At 39.7% G+C, this 23359-nt stretch overlaps 1 protein-coding gene and 1 long non-coding RNA gene across 7 annotated transcripts in view; one reads left to right on the top strand and one right to left on the bottom strand.

The window, feature by feature from the left end:
* ADCY2 (adenylate cyclase 2) overlaps window positions 1-23359 on the top strand; it is a 434372-nt gene that overhangs the window by 331900 nt on the left and 79113 nt on the right. For all 6 annotated transcript variants that reach the window (XR_012157385.1, XM_073332378.1, XM_073332375.1 and 3 more), the window contains one exon: window positions 11924-12008. Coding sequence is in view for 5 of the 6 variants with exons in the window: in XM_073332378.1 (XP_073188479.1) it covers window positions 11924-12008 (85 nt within the window). In the remaining variant the exon portion in view is untranslated. The remainder of the gene's footprint in view (window positions 1-11923; window positions 12009-23359) is intronic.
* Window positions 304-22231, bottom strand: LOC140907136 (uncharacterized). The gene is made up of 3 exons (XR_012157389.1): window positions 22133-22231; window positions 4379-4448; window positions 304-384 (listed from the first exon to the last, which is right to left on the bottom strand). It is a non-coding gene; the product is annotated as an uncharacterized lncRNA (long non-coding RNA).

Genomic DNA, 23359 nt, shown 5'->3' with positions numbered 1-23359 from the left:
TTGGGGACAAGGATCAAACTGAAATGAGTGTGGAAAAGTATCCAATACTATGTATAAGTAATTATAACTAAAGTAACTTCAATAGCCTGTGGATACATTATGTCAGACTAAATGATCACAATGGTTCTTTCTGACCTTCTAATCTGTGGACATTTTCATCGTTTCCTTTCGGGTGTTTTTGCATCCCTTAAATATTACTTTTTTGTGAAATTTGATGAAATTTCTATTTTAAAATTTAAAAAAGCATGAACATTTGCATTTGAACTTCTCTAGTGAAATTCCATCAAATACAGGGACTACAACTGACCTTCTTTCCTTTAGATACTTCTTTCCTCTTGCATACTCCCCTTAGGACCAAGGACAATCTGCACCTTTCAGAGTTTACTAGAGTATTGTTCATCCAACCAAGTAAGAGTAGACAGATTACCAACATTTTGCCTTATGCAGTTCCAATAAATGTTTACATTACATCATCTGGCACATTAACTTTTTGTTTGATTGCATGGGTTAAACTCTTTACTAGTTTACTAGGTTAACAGTATTATTGCCTGATCTTACCACTGTGTAATAGATAGGACTTCTACTTTCCCCTTTTTCTGTTGCTTAATTTGGATATTTAATCATTTTAATGCCTTATTTGCCTTTGAAGTTAAGAAACATGTACAGTTTCTCACAGGAGCCATATTCAACATGGGAAACTGTGCACCTGTCTTCAGAGGTGTCAAGGTTCCTTCCCCACTCTGAACTCTAGGGTACAGATGTGCGGACCTGCATGAAAGACCCCCTAAGCTTATTCTTACCAGCTTAGGTTAAAAGCTGCCACCACCAAAGTGTTACACAAAGAACAGGGGAAGTACCCACTTGGAAATGTCTCACCCTGCCAAAATATCTCCCCAAGCACTACACTCCGTTTCCTGGGGAAGGCTTGATAAAAATCCTCACCAATTTGCATAGGTGAACACAGACCCAAACTCTTGGATCTTAAGAACAATGAAAAGCAATGAGGTTCTTAAAAGAAGAATTTTAATTAAAGAAAAAAGTAAAAGTATCACCTCTGTAAAATCAGGATGGTTTTACAGGGTAATCAGATTCAAAACATAGAGAATCCCTCTAGGCAAACCCTTAAGTTACAAAAAGACACAAAAACAGGAATATACATTCCATTCAGCACAACTTATTTTATCCGCCATTTAAACAAAACAGAATCTAACGCATATCTAACTAGATTGTTTACTAACTCCACTGAATGCATCCGATGAAGTGAGCTGTAGCTCACGAAAGCTTATGCTCTAATAAATTTGTTAGTCTCTAAGGTGCCAAGAGTACTCCTTTTCTTTTTGCGAATACAGACTAACACGGCTGCTACTCTGTAACTCTTGAAGGAGTTCTGACCTGCATTCCTGCTCTGGTCACAGCAAAAAACATGACACAGACAGAGAGAACCCTTTGTTTCACCCCCCCCCCCTTCAGCTTTGAAAATATCTTGTCTCCTTATTGGTCATTTTGGTCAGGTGCCAGCGAGGTTATCTTAGCTTCTTAACCCTTTACAGGTGGAAGGGTTTTTCCTCTGGCCAGGAGGGATTTAAAGGTGTTTACCCTTCCCTTTATATTTATGACAGGAGGTATCTGTTGGTATAATCTCATGTTCTCACCTCCGTGCCACACATAATGAAACACAAGTATGATTCATCTTTTCCCCATGAAGCAAACTTAGAAGATGTTTTCTTCTTCGTAAGGGTACATTTTAAACTGTAAAAGTAGTAGCATATCAGCTACATAACACTTTTAGAAAGTAGAAAATACAAAGCATAAAACTTACTACTTTTTTAGAGTGCAATATTTGGTTCTGACTCACATATTAGATTAAATCTTTTTAGTACACATTGTAAAAAATACAACAGAGTAGAAAATAATACAGAAAAAGAATAAATAAAGCAAAACATAAAAGACAAATTACTTTATAATATTTGGACCAAATGCTTCCCACATTTGCATATGTGCAGAGTTATATGTGTATCTGTGGGCAAATTCTGACCTTTTGTTTATCTTTGTCTATGTTTCTGGATTGTTTTTATAATTTTCACTGCATTTTCAACAAGGTTAAAATTTAATATTTGCTTGCTCCTTCTTTTTGGAGGGGAAAATAGGACTTTGTATTATTCTTGGGATCAGGAATCAAGAGGGAGAATCATAGAATTTAGAGATTGAAAAGGCCATCCAGATCATTAGATCACCCAGTCTATTGGTCTACAAGTGCAGTATCGATTCCTCACTGTATATTTGTTAGTGTTTTGCCCAATCTAGTTGTAAAAGTCCCAAGCAATGATGGTATAACCACTTCCCTTAGGATTTTGTTCTACAAATGCATACTTATCACTACAAGAAAGCCTATAATTTATCCTTTCTTCATTTTCTCCCATTACTTCTAGTTATGTCATCATGGACCACCCTAAACAATTCTTCTCTTTTCTCGGTGTTATAACAGCCTTCAAATATTTATTAACTGATGTGGCAGACAATAGTAATCACCTTGCCAAGCAATACATATTTAGCTTTTTTAATTTTTCCTCATAATAAAATCTCTGTACCCTGTCATCATTTTGCTCAGTTTGGACTCACTCCAATTTGTCAATCTCTCTGGTAATGAGTTGCCAAGAACTGAATGAAATTTTCCAGGTGTGATGGCAATGGAGCTGTATAGGGAGTAAATACTACTTTCTGACTCTTGTCATGTGATTTTTTGCATAGACACTCCAAATTGCACTTTTTTTGTAGAATTACCAAATTATAATCTTTGTAAATTACTGTCCATTATTAGCCTTGCATATATTTCAGCATTATTCCTGCATAGATTTCTCCTTCCAAGTATATTTATTTGGGGTTTGCCCAGATGTTTTCATTTTAAGGTTGCATTTTTCCATGATGAATCTCATTTTGTTTCCTCTCCATGTTTCTAACTCTTTATATCCCTTTGCATTATTCCTGTTCTTACTGCTTTTCAAAACTCCTAACAGTTTCATATGATCTGAAGCCCAGATCCACAAGGGAACTTAGGCATTGTGACACTCCACATTGCAGCTCCTAACTTCTAGGCGCCTAAAAAAAATCACAGGAACAACACTGTGATCCACAAAGTCTGAGTTTGGCATCTGTGTTCTCCGTGCAATGTGTGGGAAGACACAGGCACCTTAGAATTCGATCCACAAAAACCAGCATGCTAAGCAAGGAGCTGCCTAAGCTAGACAATGAGAGATGTTGACAAGAGGAATGTGTCCTAAGCCCCATCCTTCTCACGGCATTAGGTACCATCATCTGGGCTGCAGGGAGGCACCTTTCTCTGATCTGAGGAAAATAGTTGCTCCTCTGCCTAACTTGCATGCCAGGCCCAATTGGGTAGGTGTGTTCAGAAGCCACCTAACTGCACACAGAACCTCTGTGGTGGGGAAGAGGCAGCAATAGTATTCCCTCATACTGAGAGGTTTTTCATGCTGAGAGGTTTTTCTCAGCAATGAAGCAGTAGTGTTTTTAATTAACACTAAATGAATCTATAGAAGGTTCAATGAATGCATAAATTATGTTCATAAAATAATCTGAGGTCTATTTTCAGCTCAACCACAAACTTCCTGTATGACCCTGAGGAAGTCAGGTGACTTTTCTCTACCTCAATTTCCTCATCTGTAAAATGAGGATAATACTAATATTGACCCCCCCATCAGTGTTCTGAATTCAGTAATATTTCTTAAACAATTTAAGAACTTCAGTCTGAAGATATTATAGAAGTTCATTGTATAAAGTAATGGTTATAAATACCAGGCATTACTTCTCTGATTGGGTTTTGCTATAGAAAGTCTACCTTGAGCAAGGCAAAGTAGTGCACTTCATCTACAGTTCACACCATGCTAGGGACCCCTTAAGATGAACTGATTCAGTGCAATATCTTGGCAGCCTCTGCCAATGAGGGTCTTTTTTGGAACTCAGCCTAGCAATTAATGAGTGTGATACTGATCCTACCCATATAGATTGAAAGGGTCACTTTCTTGAGCCCATGACAGTGAATCAAATACTTTAATTCCATTTCCACCACCCTGCTATTTAACTTATCAAGAATGAAAATCTCTAATGAAAATGAGTTACATAGAGAAAGCAAAATTGTGCCAATCATGATTCTGAAGTTGCTACTTTTTGCAGTTTTCAAACCAAAGAGCTAATTCAGAGCTACACGTGACTAATTACAAGACCATTATTACTTTTCTGTTTTGCTTAAAATGTGTTCTTCATAAATTCAAGTCAAATTGCAAATAACATTGTGCTTATAAAAATTGTGGTATATATGATGATCCTCTTAAAATTAACTATATTTAATAAAAATGACATATACCTTATTTCATAGGGATTTTTTCCTGCTGTCAGTGCATATTTAAAAGGTTCACATTCTGTACTTCTTAATCCTATAAAATAAATAAATGAAGTCAGACAACTTTTAAGGCATTGTACATTTATAAGTGAAGCAGGCATATGGATTCTCACCTGTCCGTAATTAAAAGATAATGATGGAGGAGTGTGCAAGGCAACTAGCAGCTTTCGTGGACAATTAAACATTAAAGCTTATCATTTGCAATTGGGTTGTAGCTGATAATCACAAAATTCATTTACAATAAATTTACTCCAATGCTATTAACATAATTCCTCTATGTACAACACAAAGACTGTTCAATAAACTATATTTTAACAGAAGATTAAAAAAAAATTCCCCTGCAATTCTGTACTAATGCTCTCTCAGGCTTTCCAGGATGATGTTGGTTGAGCGTAGATAAACATAACAGAAGAGTAAAAGTTAGACCATTTCCTTGATTTTTTTTTTTGAGTGAACACAGAGAGAGATAACTGGACCTAGAACTGGATCCATAATGGGGCCTGAGTTAGTATTATATTACTTCTGTTTTGCTGCTGTAACTCCTTCGATTTCAGTATAGCAACACCAACTGCAATGACGTAAAACTGGAGTAATACAGTGATGAATAAGAGTCACTATTTAAGTGATTTGGAAGATTATTATAACATTTCATATTTCAGGTGTGTGATTGGCAGAAGTTCTTTATCCTGTGATTACATTGTTTATTAATAGTTTTTCCCATTGAGTAGATAAATCAATTATTTGTTTACATAATAAACTGCATAGTATGAAACATAAAGTTAAATTCAGTCAGGTTACCCAGTATGTCTTGGAAAAAATTAATGGGCAGTTGTGATACACAGTTGCATTAAAATGACCATAAGGCTTTGATCTCTGCATGTTCTCAAAGCAGGACTTCCAGTACTGCTCCCTTGCTTACACCTTATTCAGATCACAGCAGCGTTCTCTTGTAACTGACACCAAATTACACTCTTCTTGCCTTCTATACACTGGTTTTATGTAGTTGGTTGACTATAAGTTGGCACTATTTGTTTTTGAAATGCAGAATGCTAAATTGTGAACTACTTACTCATATTGAGGCTACTCCTTTAAGTAACTGCTCACCATAAAATTCAATGGGACTACTTTCCTGGGTGACTGCTCATCAATATAGGTAAAGGCATTTGCAATTGTGCCTGTACTGGGTTTGTCCTGGCTATATCTGAGATCTCTTCCCTGGGCTTTGTTCTGACAGGCATCTATGTTTAACAACAGCATCATTCATCATTATGTCTTTTGTCACGCAGAGATGCTGATTCATGTAGTTCTCTCCATAAGACTTTATTAGGAACATGTTTGGTGGGGGAGGGGGATTAGAACAGTGTCCAGCTGAGCAAGGCTGAATTTCATGATGAACAAAAGCAGCACCTTTGTCTGAAAGCAAGCTTTCAAAATAGAATAGAATACAAGAGGAAGAAGCTACAGCACTATGAGCTGTTTCTGCTGCACCTAATAAAGAAAAAAAAGGGACTGAAAATGAGTTTTAATATTCAAAGGATTTTTCTCAACAATGAAGCAATTGTATTATTAAAGTATTTGCACTGATTGAATCTGTGGAAGGCTCAGTGAATGCATCAGCCAAATCCCCAAGGATTTAGCTACCGTTAGATTACAAAAACAAAGTTAAATTTAGTGTTGTCATGTTGTCATGTATAACCTCCATCTTTTTAAAAATTATTTCTTTACTGCTTTTAGGTGAAGAATAGAATTTGCAGTCAAACAATTATGAACATGAAAATTAGTTCCCTGCCAAGAAGAAACAGAGGCATGAATTACCATAGCATTTAATGGATTCTTAAAGATATATTCAGTAATACACATAATATTCTGTCACAATAATATAAGTGAGGGACAAGGAAAACCACCCCACCCCATCTTTTAATATCTCTGTCTTTACTGTGAATCAGTATTTTCAATAAAAATATTGCCAACATTAGTTATATATAATACTAATGTATTTTCATTTTGAAACAATCTCATAAAAGATGAATTGGTCAAAATATAGTTATCTCAATGTCGTCATAAGAATAAGACGAGACTGCTAATAATGTGGATGCTCAAGATCATCTATTCCTCATACTTACAGGTATTGTGAAAACTAGGGAGTTCTTATATCTTTTCATCACACTTAAAAAATCAGTCCTTCCACAGGTGATGATATACAATCTTGGCCAATCAGGGAGCTCGGTGTGGTAAATAATGATAACATTTGGGGATGGAACTCCTGGAAATGAGGGTATTCATAGAATCATAAAATATCAAGGTTGGAAGGGACCTTAGGAGGTCATTGAGTCCAACCCCCTGCTCAAAGCAGGACCAATCCCCAATTTTTGCCCCAGATCCCTAAATGACCCCCTCAAGGATTGAACTCACAACCCTGGGTTTAGCAGGCCAATGCTCAAACCACTGAGCTATCACTCCCCCACAAATAGGTATAGTAAAATACTTAATGGACCTGAAGGCTTCTGAATACCCTTTTGCCAAAATGGTTTGTCTGAACCAAGCAGATAAAAAGAATCTGATAAATTACTACAGTACATGTGGAGAGCTTACACAATACACAGGATTATCTTTAATGTAAAGATCTGGACCAAGATTTTCAAATTTGGAGTGCCTCAATTTAGGTACCTAAATCTACATTTAGGCAATTAAATAAGTGGCCTGATTTTCACAGGCACTGCAGCTCCCATTGACTTCAGCGGGCAGTGCCCCAAGAAAAACATTGCCATATCAAAATTATTTACCCACATACTCTGGTACCCTGCTTCATGCAGTATCCTGTACACACGGTACTGTATGACATTCCTGCAAACTTAAAACATGTCAATAACAAAAGTAAATTGCTGATGCAATTTTCCCATGGTTAGTGTTTAAAATGCTGGTATTTCATTTTTCTGTAGCTTGCTTCCCACTCTTGTAGCTTAAGGAGCAAAGTGAAACTACTTAAGCTTACGGAGTAGCAGCCGTTATAGTCTGTATCCACAAAAATAAAAGGAGTACTTGTGGCACCTTAAAGACCAACAAATTTATTTGAGCATAAGCTTTCGTGAGCTACAGTGGAAATTGCAGAACTACCTGATCAACATCCTATACAGCAAACAGGGAAATATTAAGAAGGCATGCATCCAATGAAGTGATCTGCAGCTCACAAAAGCTTATGCTCAGATAAATTTGTTGGTCTCTAAGGTGCCACAAGTACTCCTTTTCTTTCTGCGTAAGTTTAGTGTAACTAAAAGAGAATGCTGATCTTTCCTCAAAAACCCTTTAAAGGCTCCTCACTGTTTACATGACCACCATCCTCCCTGTCAGTCAGTCCTGTAGCCTAAGAGGTCACCTTTGGCCACTCCCACTCTCTTGCCCATACAGACGAAACTTTCCACTTCTACCTTCACCACATTTCTAAGATCTGTCCTTTTCTCTCTGTCCAGACAATCAAAATTCTGACCCCAGCTTTTATCATCTGTCATTTGACTACTGAAACCTCCTTGTCTTCTGCTACTCTCACACTGACATTGCTCCCCTTTAACACGTACAAAACATAGCTGCTAAGATCCTCTTTTTTCAGCTGTTACTTAGACCACATTACTCTCCTTTTTCTACACCTCCACTGCTTCCCCCCATCAAGTATAAGCTTCTTGTCCTGATCTTGAAATCCTTTCACAAGTCTGCCCTTATTTGACCACTCTGGCCTCTTATTAAATCGCCTCCTCTCCCCACCTCCTTCACTCTGCAGCAATGACTTTCTATTCTGCCTACATGTCAGCTCCTCATTCCTTCTCCGTACATATGGAATACCCTCCAAAAACTGGTCTATAAGGCCACTACCTTCTCTTTTATCAAATCTTTCCTCAATACCCACTTCCATTGTGACTCCTAGAAGTCAGCAAATGAATGACAGGCCAGTCAACCTCACCTCAGTCCCCAGAAAAATCATGGAGCAGGTCCTCAAGGAATCAATTCTGAAGCACTTAGACGAGAGGAAAGTGATCAGGAACAGTCAGCATGGATTCACCAAGGGCAAGTCATGCCTGACTAATCTAATTGCCTTCTATGACAAGATAACTGGTTCTGTGGATGAAGGGAAAGCAGTGGACCTGTTGTTCCTTGACTTTAGCAAAGCTTTTGACACCATCTCCCACAGTATTCTTGTCAGGAAGTTAAAGAAGTATGGGCTGGATGAATGCACTATAAGGTGGGTAGAAAGTAGATTGTTGGGCTCAACGGATAGTGATCAATGGCTCCATGTCTAGTTGGCAGCCAGTATCAAGCGGAGTGCCCCAAGGGTCGGTCCTGGAGCCGGTTTTGTTCAATATCTTCATAAATGATCTGGAGGATGGTGTGGATTGCACCCTCAGCAAGTTTGCAGACGACACTAAACTGGGAGGAGTGGTAGATACGCTGGAGGGTAGGGATAGGATATAGAGGGACCTAGACAAATTGGAGGATTGGGCCAAAAGAAATCTGATGAGGTTCAACAAGGACAAGTGCAGAGTCCTGCACTTAGGACGGAAGAATCCAATGCACCGCTATAGACTAGGGACCGAATGGCCAGGCAGCAGTTCTGCAGAAAAGGACGTAGGGGTTACAGTGGGCAAGAAGCTGGATATGAGTCAACAGGGTGCCCTTGTTGCCAAGAAGGCCAATGGCATTTTGGGATGTATAAGTAGGGGCATTGCCAGCAGATTGAGGGATGTAATTGTTCCCCTCTATTCGACACTGGTGAGGCCTCATCTGGAGTACTGTGTCCAGTTTTGGGTCCCACACTACAAGAAGGATGTGGAAAAATTGGGAAGAGTCCAGTGGAGGGCAACAAAAATGATTAGGGGACTGGAACACATGACTTATGAGGAGAGGCTGAGGGAGGTGGGATTGTTTAGTCTACAGAAGAGAAGAATGAGGGGGGATTTGATAGCTGCTTTCAACTACCTGAAAGGGGGTTCCAAAGAGGATGGATCTAGACTGTTCTCAGTGGTAGCAGATGACAGGACAAGGAGTAATGGTCTCAAGTTGCAGTGGGGGAGGTTTAGGTTGGATATTAGGAAAACCTTTTCCACTACGAGGGTGGTGAAACAATGGAATGCGTTACCTAGGGAGGTGGTGGAATCTCCTTCCTTAGAAGTTTTTAAGGTCCGGCTTGACAAAGCCCTGGCTGGGATGATTTAATTGGGGATTGGTCCTGCTTTGAGCAGGGGGTTGGACTAGATGACCTCCTGAGGTCCCTTCCAACCCTGATATTCTATGATTCTATGAATGCTTGCTTGAGAGGCAGTAGGGGTGAGCTGGCACTTACTCTGTAGGTTTGTTATTATTTAACAATTGCAAGTGTTAACATATGTAAAAATTATATGTATGGGATTGTATGCTTCTCCTCCCAGCCTTTGTGTGTCACTTATCTTTTTATATTTTAAGCTTTTCAGGGTAGCCAGTACAGCCCAGATTCTCAAAGGCATTCAGGTGCCTAACTCCCATTGAGCTCACTGCAGTTTAATTGTATAAATACCTTTGAGGATCTGGGCCTCTGTCCTCACATGTGCATGTGCACTGCTTAAGTGTGATGTGGCCTCACTCCTGATTGGAGATTCTGGCAGCTACCGTAACACAAATATTTAATAATAATAATTAATAATATGCATTTTCAGGTAACTTAAAAAAATCCTGATTATTTCAAGATGAATACATGCTGAGGGCATTATGAATGACCTTGCAAATTTACTTTTATTCAGCTGTTCTCACCAAATTGAATTTTTACTAATACTGAGAGTTTAAAGGTGCATTAAGTAATTGGCCAGACAGCTTATAATATAAAATGTGTATTACTTATTTTATTTATTTATCTTTTTTGGTGTATTACTTTAGCACCTAGGAGCCCTAGCTATGGACCGTGACTGACCCCTGAAAAAATTATTTTAATGGCAATAGTATGGCATAAAACAGAAAAATCTGCAGGAGTAGAAAGCTTATTTTGAAAACTCCATCCACGCGTTGCCCATGTATCATATTTGGCAAAGAAATAGTTTGCTGATGCCCAGGGGAGCCAAGAAGTATAACTTTTAAACTCTGCAGATGCCTCAAGATCTGTCGGTAAAACTGCAGATTGGTGCTAAGAACTAGGCCTTGAGTGCTGCTGCTCTCCCCTGCCTCCCTCCCCCTCGCATTCCCCAGGAGTAAAGCTAACTCAGGATCTGTTTTGCCATTGGTAGGATAGCCATGACTGCACCTGCATCTCCTTATTCCCAGTCCCCAAGCACAGAGCAAGAGTCAATACTTCCTTAAGCACAATTAGCTCTAATGTATTTTTCTGGGAAAATCTGCCACGTGACCATATTATAATACCTCATGGAGTGAGTGCCCTCCCCTCTCCACCTGGACTGATTCATCATGGCCGGCCTTGGTTCTCACATGGAAGGACCTCCAGTATCTTAGGGGAGGGAACACAATGCCATATGGGCTCTGCTTCTCCTCTTCTGTATTTAATGGGCATATATGGACGATATTTGCACTAGGTTTTTCCCATGGGTACCGCACAGCAAAGGGTGGATTAGAGGCTCATTATCAGATAGACTGTTTTTTTTTAAAAAAATCCTTTTTCTCATTTTAATGTTGATTTTTTTTCTTCGTTGTTATTTTTCATGGGTAAGGGACTTTTTTAAATGTTTGTTATTATGTATTTATTTGCTTCCTTTTACTGTTTTTCACTTTGTTTCCTTCTATGAAATCTATATTATTATTAATGTTAATTTTGGATTTAAATAGACTCTACAATAATTAAATAGCAGTAGGTTAGTAATAATATTCTCCTTTAATACAGAGTTTCTATAGGAAAACATACTATAGATGTCTGCTCCCATTTAAGCATTAGTAAAGACAACTGGTGTTTAATATCTTATATTATGTCTTTAGAAGAGGAGAAATCAATTACCTTTGCTTCAATAACATTAAGCAATGCAGAAATCACTATCAACAGCTATATTTAAGGTTGTATAATGTTATAATTCACTCTTTTCAGTTGTTCATAATTTTCTGAAGCTCTTCATGGGCAGAAATTTTCCAGGCCTGGACTCTGCCCAAGGTATCATTTTTTGGAAACTGTGAATAGAAAATGGTTCAGCCTTTGTTGAGAAGAAAGACAATGGCCGCGGGGCGGGAACATAGCTACCATATTTTTAAAAAGTGGGTGTTTTTTTTTAAATGCAATCTTGCTGATATCGTTAGATTTAGAAAATTGTAATTTGGTGCACAAAATATAGCCCCTTACTAAGAAGTAATGCTTATTAGCCTTCTGGTAAAATACTGGATTTGTTTCCCTGGGTCATTGATGTTCGAAAATTGCATTTTAGGCAGGATTAACACCTGGGATATCATTTTCTAACTGTCTTTACCAACATTCTGAACAAAGAAAGGCTGCACTGTAGATATGTGTACATCATTTGCATAATGCCTAATAAACTTTTTTTTCTTATTGTCTTATAGAACATCTATCCTTGGAATTTCCTTTGGGGTGGCATTTCTCTTGCTTTCCTTCATTCTTTTTATCTGTTTCGCTGGACAGCTTTTGGTAGGTAATCAGAAAATATTAACTCAGTGGTCTATACCATTTCTTATATATAAGAAGCCAGATCATAGAACCTTCTGTCTTCAAGATCCTGTGACCTTTGAAAAATGCCAGTTTAATAAGGACCTATTCCTGCTGTTTGTACCAAAGCTCCCATTGGTTTCAGTGGGAATTTTCCCTGAGTAAGGCATGGAGGTCCAGGTCCCTAAGGGCTTTATTCCCCTAGGTTAATTTACTTTCAGCTTCTTTAATGATCTGAAAAACATAAAATGTCAATGTGATGACAATCTTTGCATACAATGATTGCAATTGGGGGCAGATTCTCTGACAGGTTTGCATTATAAATAGAGTGATTTGCTTTATTTTCTAAGGTGTAGAGTTTTTTGCTTTTGCACTGATGAGAGATAGAATATTTTTTTTATTTACCTGGTGAATACTTTCATGTTGTGATAAAATTTTGTGTGATTTTTAAATATTAAACAACTGTGTAATCTGTATTTAATAACACATTTAATATTTATTGTAATTTAAATATCATGTGACAGAAGACTATATACTGAAATTTGATATTAAAATACTGTTGCCACGTGAACTGTTAATGTTACTATCTACTTATTAGCCCATCTGTTAATGTGTAGCATTTAAGTATTTCACATACTTAATGCAAGATGTTGGCAAACTTCTTCTCTGTAAATTGCATAAAAGATCATTTAAATATTGCATTTGAACAGCATGTTAACATGATATTTTGTTAAATGTTAAGAGAATGTTTAACAAATATTTATTGTTTTAGGGCAAAATACTTCCTTCAGTCATACTGGAGTAGACACAGAATAACTCCTTTGAGAGCCAGGAAGAGGTTGTAGCTTTACAATGGTGTAAATGAAAGCTGAATTTGGCTCTTAATATTTAACTAAAATCTAACTGGACATTATTTATATAATTATGGTATAATTCCACATTAATTAATTAATATGTGGTTTTGCCATTCATCCTGTGTCATCTCACAGACATATTAAATCAAAATTAAGCTCTTTTGATTCTTTAAACATATTCTTTAGTCTTTATTTTCCAACGACGTCTTCTATTTTGAAACCAATCATAGGACTTGACGGGGGAGGGATAGCTCACTGGTTTGAACATTGGCCTGCTAAACCCAGGGTTGTGAGTTCAATCCTTGAGGGGGGCATTTGGGATCTGGGGCAAAAATTGGGGATTGGTCCTGCTTTGAGCAGGGGGTTGGACTAGATGACCTCCTGAGGTCCCTTCCAACCCTGATATTCTATGATTCTATGATTATTTCCTGCTTGCCTGGTACACTTGTATCAGTCGGAGTGTATTGGTGCTCCACACTTTCTATGCAGTCAGAGATTCCACTGAAGCAGGAAGAAAAGAGAGGATTCTGGGATTGATGGAGAATAAGTGGTTGCATTTGGGGGTCTCAGAAAGAAAGAAAGGTAATTGAGGACCTTAGTACAAGAGGAGCAATCAGTCCATGTATATATTAGTTCAGGTATGAGAAAATTAGAGGATTCTAAGCTAGAACTCCAAGTCTTAACTAAAGAATACCATAAAAATATTTTTAGGAATAAGCAGAGCAATGAGATACATATAAAACAGGTGATATCAATCTTCCTTACAAAAATCAAGGATCACCTATAAATGAAAAAGGACTTGATATGTGAAGTAAACCGATAACAAGATTGTTTGAAAATTAAGTTTGGTTATGCTTCCTAAGAAAAGATGTGTTCTTTGGATAGACCCCAACCCAAGAATATTGTGGGGTTGCTGTCAAGACAGGGAAACTAGTACACAGTACAGATCACCATGACTATACACGAGATAAGATCCTATACTCATGTATGAGGAGGTTTTAAAAACATGTACTTGGTTACATGCCTAGTAGCAAATTTCTTAAATAAATAGTAATGCTGAAAAAGCATCTGAAGTTAGAGTCTGGCCATTACCATGAGCTGACCTGGAAAGTCTAGGTCTAAATGCATGTGATATATATTGCTCAATATGCCTCTCTAGTTATTAGGAGAGTTCCTTTGGTAGCACGGTATTTTTTAATGTTTTGTGAGAGAAACCTGATTCCTAGGATTTCAAAAATCTACAGTCTCATTCCTACTAAACTAAACAGATCCAGTATCATAAGAAAATAACTGATGTATATTTTACATAGTATTAACTTCTGTTACACGAGGTTTCAGAACAGTGCTGTCATTATGATAACAAGGGTCTGCCACAAAAATTCTCCCTCTTAATTGGTGATTAACTCTGTGTACAGCTTGTGCATATGTTCACAGGGAGAAAAGATGTAGAACTGGAGAATCCTTTTCATTTATATTTCCTATTTAAATGAACACTTTAATATAACCCTAACTAAGGAGAGAAACAACACAACTTGGTAAACAAACCTTGCTTGAAGCACACTCCACTGGAAATGTTTATAGTTGCTTCATGAAAAAATATAGTGGGTGAAGTCATGGCTCGATTGAAGTCAATGGCAAAACTCCCATTCAGTTCAGAGGAGCAATGATTTCACCCTCTGAAGTATATGCTGATTGCATAGAAATGTTCAGTTTATGTAATATGATTTTTGAGAGATTGAAGGGAGAAGCCCTTACAAGGGTGATAGGTATCTTATCCGAGAATGTTATTTGAAAATACTTGACCTGGATACAATCTAATGCATTTGATAAACATATGGGTTTGTCTTTTAGATATACTTTTTTATGCAGTCTGGAGATAAAACTCATAATCAGATGATTTTAAATGACAGTATTACTTGAAATCTAATAGTTTTTTTTTTAATGAACTAACTAGCTTCAGATACTTCACCTTTCTCATGCCCCTTCTCCACCTCTATCAGCTGTGCTTTTTACAATCACTCTTTCAAACTTTTCCCCTGGTATGAAAGACTTACACAAGCAAGAGGGAAAACAGATGTACTGGTTTTACAGAGGAAATAGTTAAAGTGACTATACACATAATGCTATCAAGTGCCCAAAGTAAATAAACTGAAATATTGTTTTTGTTTCCTCTAACCTCTTTCATGTATAGTAACCTTACACAGCATTACTTGTACTATAGTTGGTAAAAAGCACAAAAGCGTTCACAGCTGAGAATCCCAAAAAGAGATCGGCACCTCCTTCCAGCCTGTCAGTTGGCTGCCTAAGACTCAGATCTGTAGGAGTGAAGTGCCTAAGTATCTGTAAAAAGAAAAGGAGGACTTGTGGCACCTTAGAGACTAACCAATTTATTAGAGCATAAGCTTTCGTGAGCTACAGCTCACTTCTTCAGATGCATATCGTGGAAACTGCAGCAGGCTTTATATATACACAGAGAATATGAAACAATACCTATTCCCACCCCACTGTCCTGCTGGTAATAGCTTATCTAAAGTGATTTCCAGCACAAATCCAGGTTTTCTCACCCTCCACCCCCCCCCCCACAAATTCACTCTCCTGCTGGTGATAGCCCATCCAAAGTGATAACTCTTTACACAATGTGCATGACAATTAAGCTGGGCTATTTCCTGCATAAATCCAGGTTCTCACATCCCCCCCACCCCCATACACACACAAACTCACTCTCCTGCTGGTAACAGCTCATCCAAACTGACCACTCTTCAAGTTAAAATCCAAGTTAAACCAGAACATCTGGGGGGGGGGGGGTAGGAAAAAACAAGAGGAAACAGGCTACCTTGCATAATGACTTAGCCACTCCAAGTCTCTATTTAAGCCTAAATTAATAGTATCCAATTTGCAAATGAATTCCAATTCAGCAGTTTCTCGCTGGAGTCTGGATTTGAAGTTTTTTTGTTTTAAGATAGCGACCTTCATGTCTGTGATCGCGTGACCAGAGAGATTGAAGTGTTCTCCGACTGGTTTATGAATGTTATAATTCTTGACATCTGATTTGTGTCCATTTATTCTTTTACGTAGAGACTGTCCAGTTTGACCAATGTACATGGCAGAGGGGCATTGCTGGCACATGATGGCATATATCACATTGGTGGATGTGCAGGTGAACGAGCCTCTGATAGTGTGGCTGATGTTATTAGGCCCTGTGATGGTGTCCCCTGAATAGATATGTGGGCACAGTTGGCAACGGGCTTTGTTGCAAGGATAAGTTCCTGGGTTAGTGGTTCTGTTGTGTGGTATGTGGTTGTTGGTGAGTATTTGCTTCAGGTTGCGGGGCTGTCTGTAGGCAAGGACTGGCCTGTCTCCCAAGATTTGTGAGAGTGTTGGGTCATCCTTTAGGATAGGGTGTAGATCCTTAATAATGCGTTGGAGGGGTTTTAGTTGGGGGCTGAAGGTGACGGCTAGTGGCGTTCTGTTATTTTCTTTGTTAGGCCTGTCCTGTAGTAGGTAACTTCTGGGAACTCTTCTGGCTCTATCAATCTGTTTCTTTACTTCTGCAGGTGGGTATTGTAGTTGTAAGAAAGCTTGACAGAGATCTTGTAGGTGTTTGTCTCTGTCTGAGGGGTTGGAGCAAATGCGGTTGTATCGCAGAGCTTGGCTGTAGACGATGGATCGTGTGGTGTGGTCAGGGTGAAAGCTGGAGGCATGCAGGTAGGAATAGCGGTCAGTAGGTTTCCGGTATAGGGTGGTGTTTATGTGACCATTGTTTATTAGCACTGTAGTGTCCAGGAAGTGGATCTCTTGTGTGGACTGGACCAGGCTGAGGTTGGTGGTGGGATGGAAATTGTTGAAATCATGGTGGAATTCCTCAAGGGCTTCTTTTCCATGGGTCCAGATGATGAAGATGTCATCAATATAGCGCAAGTAGAGTAGGGGCTTTAGGGGACGAGAGCTGAGGAAGCGTTGTTCTAAATCAGCCATAAAAATGTTGGCATACTGTGGGGCCATGCGGGTACCCATAGCAGTGCCGCTGATCTGAAGGTATACATTGTCCCCAAATGTGAAGTAGTTATGGGTAAGGACAAAGTCACAAAGTTCAGCCACCAGGTTAGCCGTGACATTATCGGGGATAGTGTTCTTGACGGCTTGTAGTCCATCTTTGTGTGGAATGTTGGTGTAGAGGGCTTCTACATCCATAGTGGCCAGGATGGTGTTATCAGGAAGATCACCGATGGATTGTAGTTTCCTCAGGAAGTCAGTGGTGTCTCGAAGGTAGCTGGGAGTGCTGGTAGCGTAGGGCCTGAGGAGGGAGTCTACATAGCCAGACAATCCTGCTGTCAGGGTGCCAATGCCTGAGATGATGGGGCGCCCAGGATTTCCAGGTTTATGGATCTTGGGTAGTAGATAGAATATCCCAGGTCGGGGTTCCAGGGGTGTGTCTGTGCGGATTTGATCTTGTGCTTTTTCAGGAAGTTTCTTGAGCAAATGCTGTAGTTGCTTTTGGTAACTCTCAGTGGGATCAGAGGGTAATGGCTTGTAGAAACTCGTGTTGGAGAGCTGCCGAGCAGCCTCTTGTTCATATTCCGACCTATTCATGACGACAACAGCACCTCCTTTGTCAGCCTTTTTGATTATGATGTCAGAGTTGTTTCTGAGGCTGTGGATGGCATTGCGTTCCGCATGGCTGAGGTTATGGGGCAAGTGATGCTGCTTTTCCACAATTTCAGCCCGTGCACGTCGGCGGAAGCACTCTATGTAGAAGTCCAGTCTGCTGTTTCGACCTTCAGGAGGAGTCAAATTACAAGAATTTGTAATTCTTGACAAATCAGATGTCAAGAATTATAACATTCATAAACCAGTCGGAGAACACTTCAATCTCTCTGGTCACGCGATCACAGACATGAAGGTCGCTATCTTAAAACAAAAAAACTTCAAATCCAGACTCCAGCGAGAAACTGCTGAATTGGAATTCATTTGCAAATTGGATACTATTAATTTAGGCTTAAATAGAGACTTGGAGTGGCTAAGTCATTATGCAAGGTATCCTGTTTCCTCTTGTTTTTTCCTACCCCCCCCCCCCAGATGTTCTGGTTTAACTTGGATTTTAACTTGAAGAGTGGTCAGTTTGGATGAGCTGTTACCAGCAGGAGAGTGAGTTTGTGTGTGTATGGGGGTGGGGGGGATGTGAGAACCTGGATTTATGCTGGAAATAGCCCAGCTTAATTGTCATGCACATTGTGTAAAGAGTTATCACTTTGGATGGGCTATCACCAGCAGGAGAGTGAATTTGTGTGGGGGGGTGGAGGGTGAGAAAACCTGGATTTGTGCTGGAAATCACTTTAGATAAGCTATTACCAGCAGGACAGTGGGGTGGGAATAGGTATTGTTTCATATTCTCTGTGTATATATAAAGCCTGCTGCAGTTTCCACGATATGCATCTGAAGAAGTGAGCTGTAGCTCACGAAAGCTTATGCTCTAATAAATTGGTTAGTCTCTAAGGTGCCACAAGTCCTCCTTTTCTTTTTGCGAATACAGACTAACAGGGCTGTTACTCTGAAACCTAAGTATCTGTGAGGATCTGGGTCATAAGCCGCACCCCTCTCCTCTGCATTTTACTCCTGGCTCACTTAAGGGGCTTCCCACTCAGATTGTGGGCGTCTAGGATCTCTTTCTTGGGTGCCTAGCTCTCCCCATATAGTGCAGTGCCTCAAGTCCATTGTTAATCTAGCCCTAAAACTCTGCATTGTTTTATCTGAATCTAGTACTGAATTGAAGTGTGCTCTTGAGGAACTCAATCTCTGTGTGATTCAGTTTGCTTCTTTATATAATACAGATAATAATGCTACCTCCTAGCCATGGTGCAAGACTTAATTTAACATTTATAAAGTGCTTTGAGATTCTTAGATAAAGCTGCTAGATTACAATTGAGTATTACTTTTTAGCCCACATTAGCTCTTATGCACAAACCTAATATAATATCATTTTTATTACTGTCTATTAATGACATCAGGAAAAATATGATGGCAGCAAAGATGTGCCAGTGAATGGTGAATGGCAGAGCAAAAAGAAGGAAATAAGAAATAGATTGCTACAGCAGGACTACATGGCAGGCTGCAGTGCTTTGGACAGAGCAGAAATGTATGTTGATGGGGCACTATTCTCAATGGGACCGCTCAGTTCTGAAAACAGGAGACAGGGTCCTGGCATACTGGAGTCAAATGATATTGGAATACCTGCTCCACTGAAGTCTTTGCTCATTCATCCAGCAAAGGGGGGAATGCAAACATTCTTTTCTGGGGCTTTTCTTTTAAAGGAGCAACCCAAAAGAGTTCCAATAAATGTAGGCAGTATCCAGAAATGATGCCACTTTAATAATATCTAATATTTATTTTCAATGCTCACAATATATTTTTCATATATTTTCTACTATAGAGAGAAAATATGTTCCCCTGAAGGGGGATCCGGGATTGTATCTGTGTGACCTATGAGATTTCTTGCTGACCTGAGCAGCTGCAAGCAGTGGGGGCACTATTTCTATTTGTGCCTTGTGGGCTTGGCTGTCAGTAAGCAGCTTATTGGCATCTGCAAAGTAGGTTATTATATTATAGCTGTGAATTATTATAATCGCTCCTGTTAGCACCATTATTATTTATTGTGCACCATAATTGTGTGCCTGATACAGTAAGACAAAGAGAAAAGAGAAACTGCAAAAGAGAAACTGGAAAACAGCTGGACCCTCATTCATATCTGTCTTCCTCTCCCACTGCATGTGTCTAATTTTGTCTCTTCTGCAATGCAGAATCCCAGCAACCCTCACTGCAACCAAGCTAGGTGTGTGAGCTCAAGTTACACCCTTTAGCCATTGCAGATTTGGAATCTGACCCATCAGCTACAAATCATAATATAATAGAATATCAGGGTTGGAAGGGACCTCAGGAGGTCATCTAGTCCAACCCCCTGCTCAAAGCAGGACCAATCCCCAACTAAATCATCCCAGCCAGGGCTTTGTCAAGCCTGACCTTAAAAACCTCAAAGAAAGGAGATTCCACCACCTCCCTAGGGAACGCATTCCAGTGCTTCATCACCCTCCTAGTGAAAAAGGTTTTCCTAATATCCAACCTAAACCTCCCCCACTGCAACTTGAGACCATTACTCCTTATCCTGTCATCTGCTACCACTGAGAACAGTCTAGATCCATCCTCTTTGGAACCCCCTTTCAGGTAGTTGAAAGCAGCTATCAAATCCCCCCTCATTCTTCTCTTCTGTAGACTAAACAAACCACCTCCCTCAGCCTCTCCTCATAAGTCATGTGTTCCAGTTCCCTAATCATTTTTGTTGCACTCCGGTGGACGCTTTCCGAATTTTCCACATCCTTCTTGTAGTGTGGGGCCCAAAACTGGACACAGTACTCCAGATGAGGCCTCACCAGTGTCAAATAGAGGGGAACAATTACATCCCTCAATCTGCTGGCAATGCCCCTACTTTGGGGCACTCCACTTGATACCAGCTGCCAACTAGACATGGAGCCATTGATCACTACCCATTGAGCCCAACAATCTAGCCAGCTTTCTATCACCTTATAGTCCATTCATCCATCCCAAACTTCTTTAACTTGCTGGCAAGAATACGGTTGGAGACCATACTGAAAGCTTTCCTAAAGCCAAGGAATAACACGTCCACTGCTTTCCCCTCATCCACAGATCCAGTTATCTCATCATAAAAGGCAATTAGATTAGTCAGGCATGACTTGCCCTTGGTGAATCTATGCTGACTGTTCCTGATCACTTTCCTCTCCTCTAAGTGCTTCAGAATTGATTTCTTGAGGACCTGCTCCATGATTTTCCAGGGACTGAGGTGAGGCTGTCTGGCCTGTACTTCCCAGGATCCTCCTTCTTCCCTTTTCCAAAGATGGACACTACATTAGCCTTTTTCCAGTTGTCCGGGACCTCCCACGATCGCCATGAGTTTTCAAAATAATGGCCAATGGCTCTGCAATCACATCCACCAACTCCTTTAGCACTCTCGGATGCAATGCATCCAGCCCCATGGACTTGTGCTCGTCCAGCTTTTCTAAATAGTCCCGAACCACTTCTTTCTCCACAGAGGGCTGGTTACTTCCTCCCCATGCTGTGCTGCCCAGTGCAGTAGTCTGGGAGCTGACCTTGCTTGTGAAGACAGAGGCAAAAAAAGCATTGAATACATTAGCTTTTTCCACATCCTCTGTCACTAGATTGCCTCCCTCATTCAGTAAGGGGCCCACACTTTCCTTGATTTTCTTCTTGTTGCTAACATACCTAAATAAACCCTTCTTGTTACTCTTAACATCTCTTGCTAGCTGCAACTCCAGGTGTGATTTGGCCTTCCTGATTTCACTCCTGCATGCCCGAGCAATATTTTTATACTCTTCCCTGGTCATTTGTCCAATCTTCCACTTCTTGTAAGCTTCTTTTTTGTATTTAAGATCAGCAAGGATTTCACTGTTAAGCCAAGCTGGTCGTCTGCCATATTTACTATTCTTTCTACACATCGGGATGGTTTGTCCCTGTAACCTCAATAAGGATTCTTTAAAATACAGCCAGCTCTCCTGGACTCCTTTCCCCCTCATGTTATTCTCCCAGGGGATCCTGCCCATCAGTTCCCTGAGAGAATCAAAGTCTGCTTTTCTGAAGTCCAGGGTCCGTATTCTGCTGCTCTTCTTTCTTCCCTGTGTCAGGATCCTGAACTCGACCATCTCATGGTCACTGCCTCCCAGGTTCCCATCCACTTTTGCTTCCCCTACTAATTCTTTCCAGTTTGTGAGCTGCAGGTCAAGAAGAGCTCTGCCCCTAGTTGGTTCCTCCAGCACTTTCACCAGGAAATTGTCCCCTACATTTTCCAAAAACTTCCTGGATTGTCTGTGCACCACTGTATTGCTCTCCCAGCAGATATCAGGGTGATTGAAGTCTCCCATGAGAACCAGGGCCAGCGATCTAGTAACTTCCGTGAGTTGCCGGAAGAAAGCCTCGTCCACCTCATCCCCCTGGTCCGGTGGTCTATAGCAGACTGCTACCATGACATCACCCTTGTTCTGCCACTGAAAAGAACAGCCTGAAATGCTCAGGCCAGCACAGATTCTCGTATTTGGCTTTCATGCTTTGATAGAAGGAAACCATTTTCCCATTAATTTTCAGTATTTTGAGAAGACAGGATTTATTTACCTAAATTATAATCATGGTGGGTTGTTGTTGTTGACCAATCTGAAAAAAGCAAATACGTACAGTTGTTTGGCAAGCTGGGTTCTGCCATCCCTGATCTCCAGAGATGGATGTTTTGGAGCCCCTTACAGAAGGTCCCGAGAAAGTGTATGAGGTGGCAGCTGCAAAGCCAGTTTTTTCTTTAATAAGGCCCTGTAACACAATTTAAAACAAAATGTTCAGGGCCATATTCTGCTCTCAGATAACTTGCATACATTTATGTCAACAGGAGACATGTACACACAACTGAGGGCAGCATTTGTCCTCCTGGTTATGTGTATGTGTTCATATAACTTAAAATTGCCAATTGATTTCATTTTAAAATATGCAAAAATAAATAACTAATTAGTATCCTAACCTTGTCGAGCCTTGCTATGCCAAATTTCAATCCTGGAAAAATATTTAAGAGAAATGCTATAAACTTCTTGAGGATTTAAAGTGGAAACACCAATATTTTTTGTCAAAGTAATGCTCTTGGGTTCTGCTTGGTTGAAATTAAGGACATCTGGCTGTCATCACACTGTGCACTCATCTTACTTAAATGACACCTGTTTGCCCTCTCAATCTGTTCTGGTTTTAAATGGTTGTCATCTTTGCAAAGGGAATAAGATGTGAAATGATTGTCAGTCTTTAACAGTTCTTGCGCATTTCCTTTTCTTTTCATTGGAAAGAGAACTTGAAAAATACTTATGCTCTTCAAAGAATAATTCATTTAAAGACATTAAGGGTTATGTGACTATCTAGATCTTTTTGGGACTCAGTTAATACATCAAAAGGTAGGAGATTTATACTTGATTTTCACTTTAGGTTCATCATAATAAGTTAATGGACCATTGATCACACTATTCCAGAGCACTGCAGTTCAACACCTGAGATTATTAATCAAGTATGCATACAGAGCCATCTCTTGAAAATATAGTGGTTCTGAAGTGTCAAGCACATTGCATCCACAATTTAGAATTCTTTCCTTTTAGGAAATACCATACTACATCAGACCATTGGCCTCTCTAGCCCAATAACTTGTCTCTGACAGTGAATAGTATCAGATGCTTCAGAGGAATGTGTAAGAGTAGACAGTTATACAATAACTTGCCCAGTTTGGAAAGTTTCTTCCTAACCCTCTTTAGTTAGAGATTGGCTTATACCCTGAAGCATGAGGATTTTAGCCCTTCCAAACTCCAGTTCTTTTTTTAATGCTGCAAATTTTTGGCCTCAAAGAGATTCTGTGACAAAGAATTTCACATTCCAATT

This window comes from Lepidochelys kempii, chromosome 2 (assembly GCF_965140265.1).
Source record: "Lepidochelys kempii isolate rLepKem1 chromosome 2, rLepKem1.hap2, whole genome shotgun sequence".
Taxonomy (NCBI): domain Eukaryota; kingdom Metazoa; phylum Chordata; order Testudines; family Cheloniidae; genus Lepidochelys; species Lepidochelys kempii.
The sequence above is the reverse complement of the archived record's forward strand: the minus strand, read 5'-3'. Positions and strand labels throughout refer to the sequence as shown.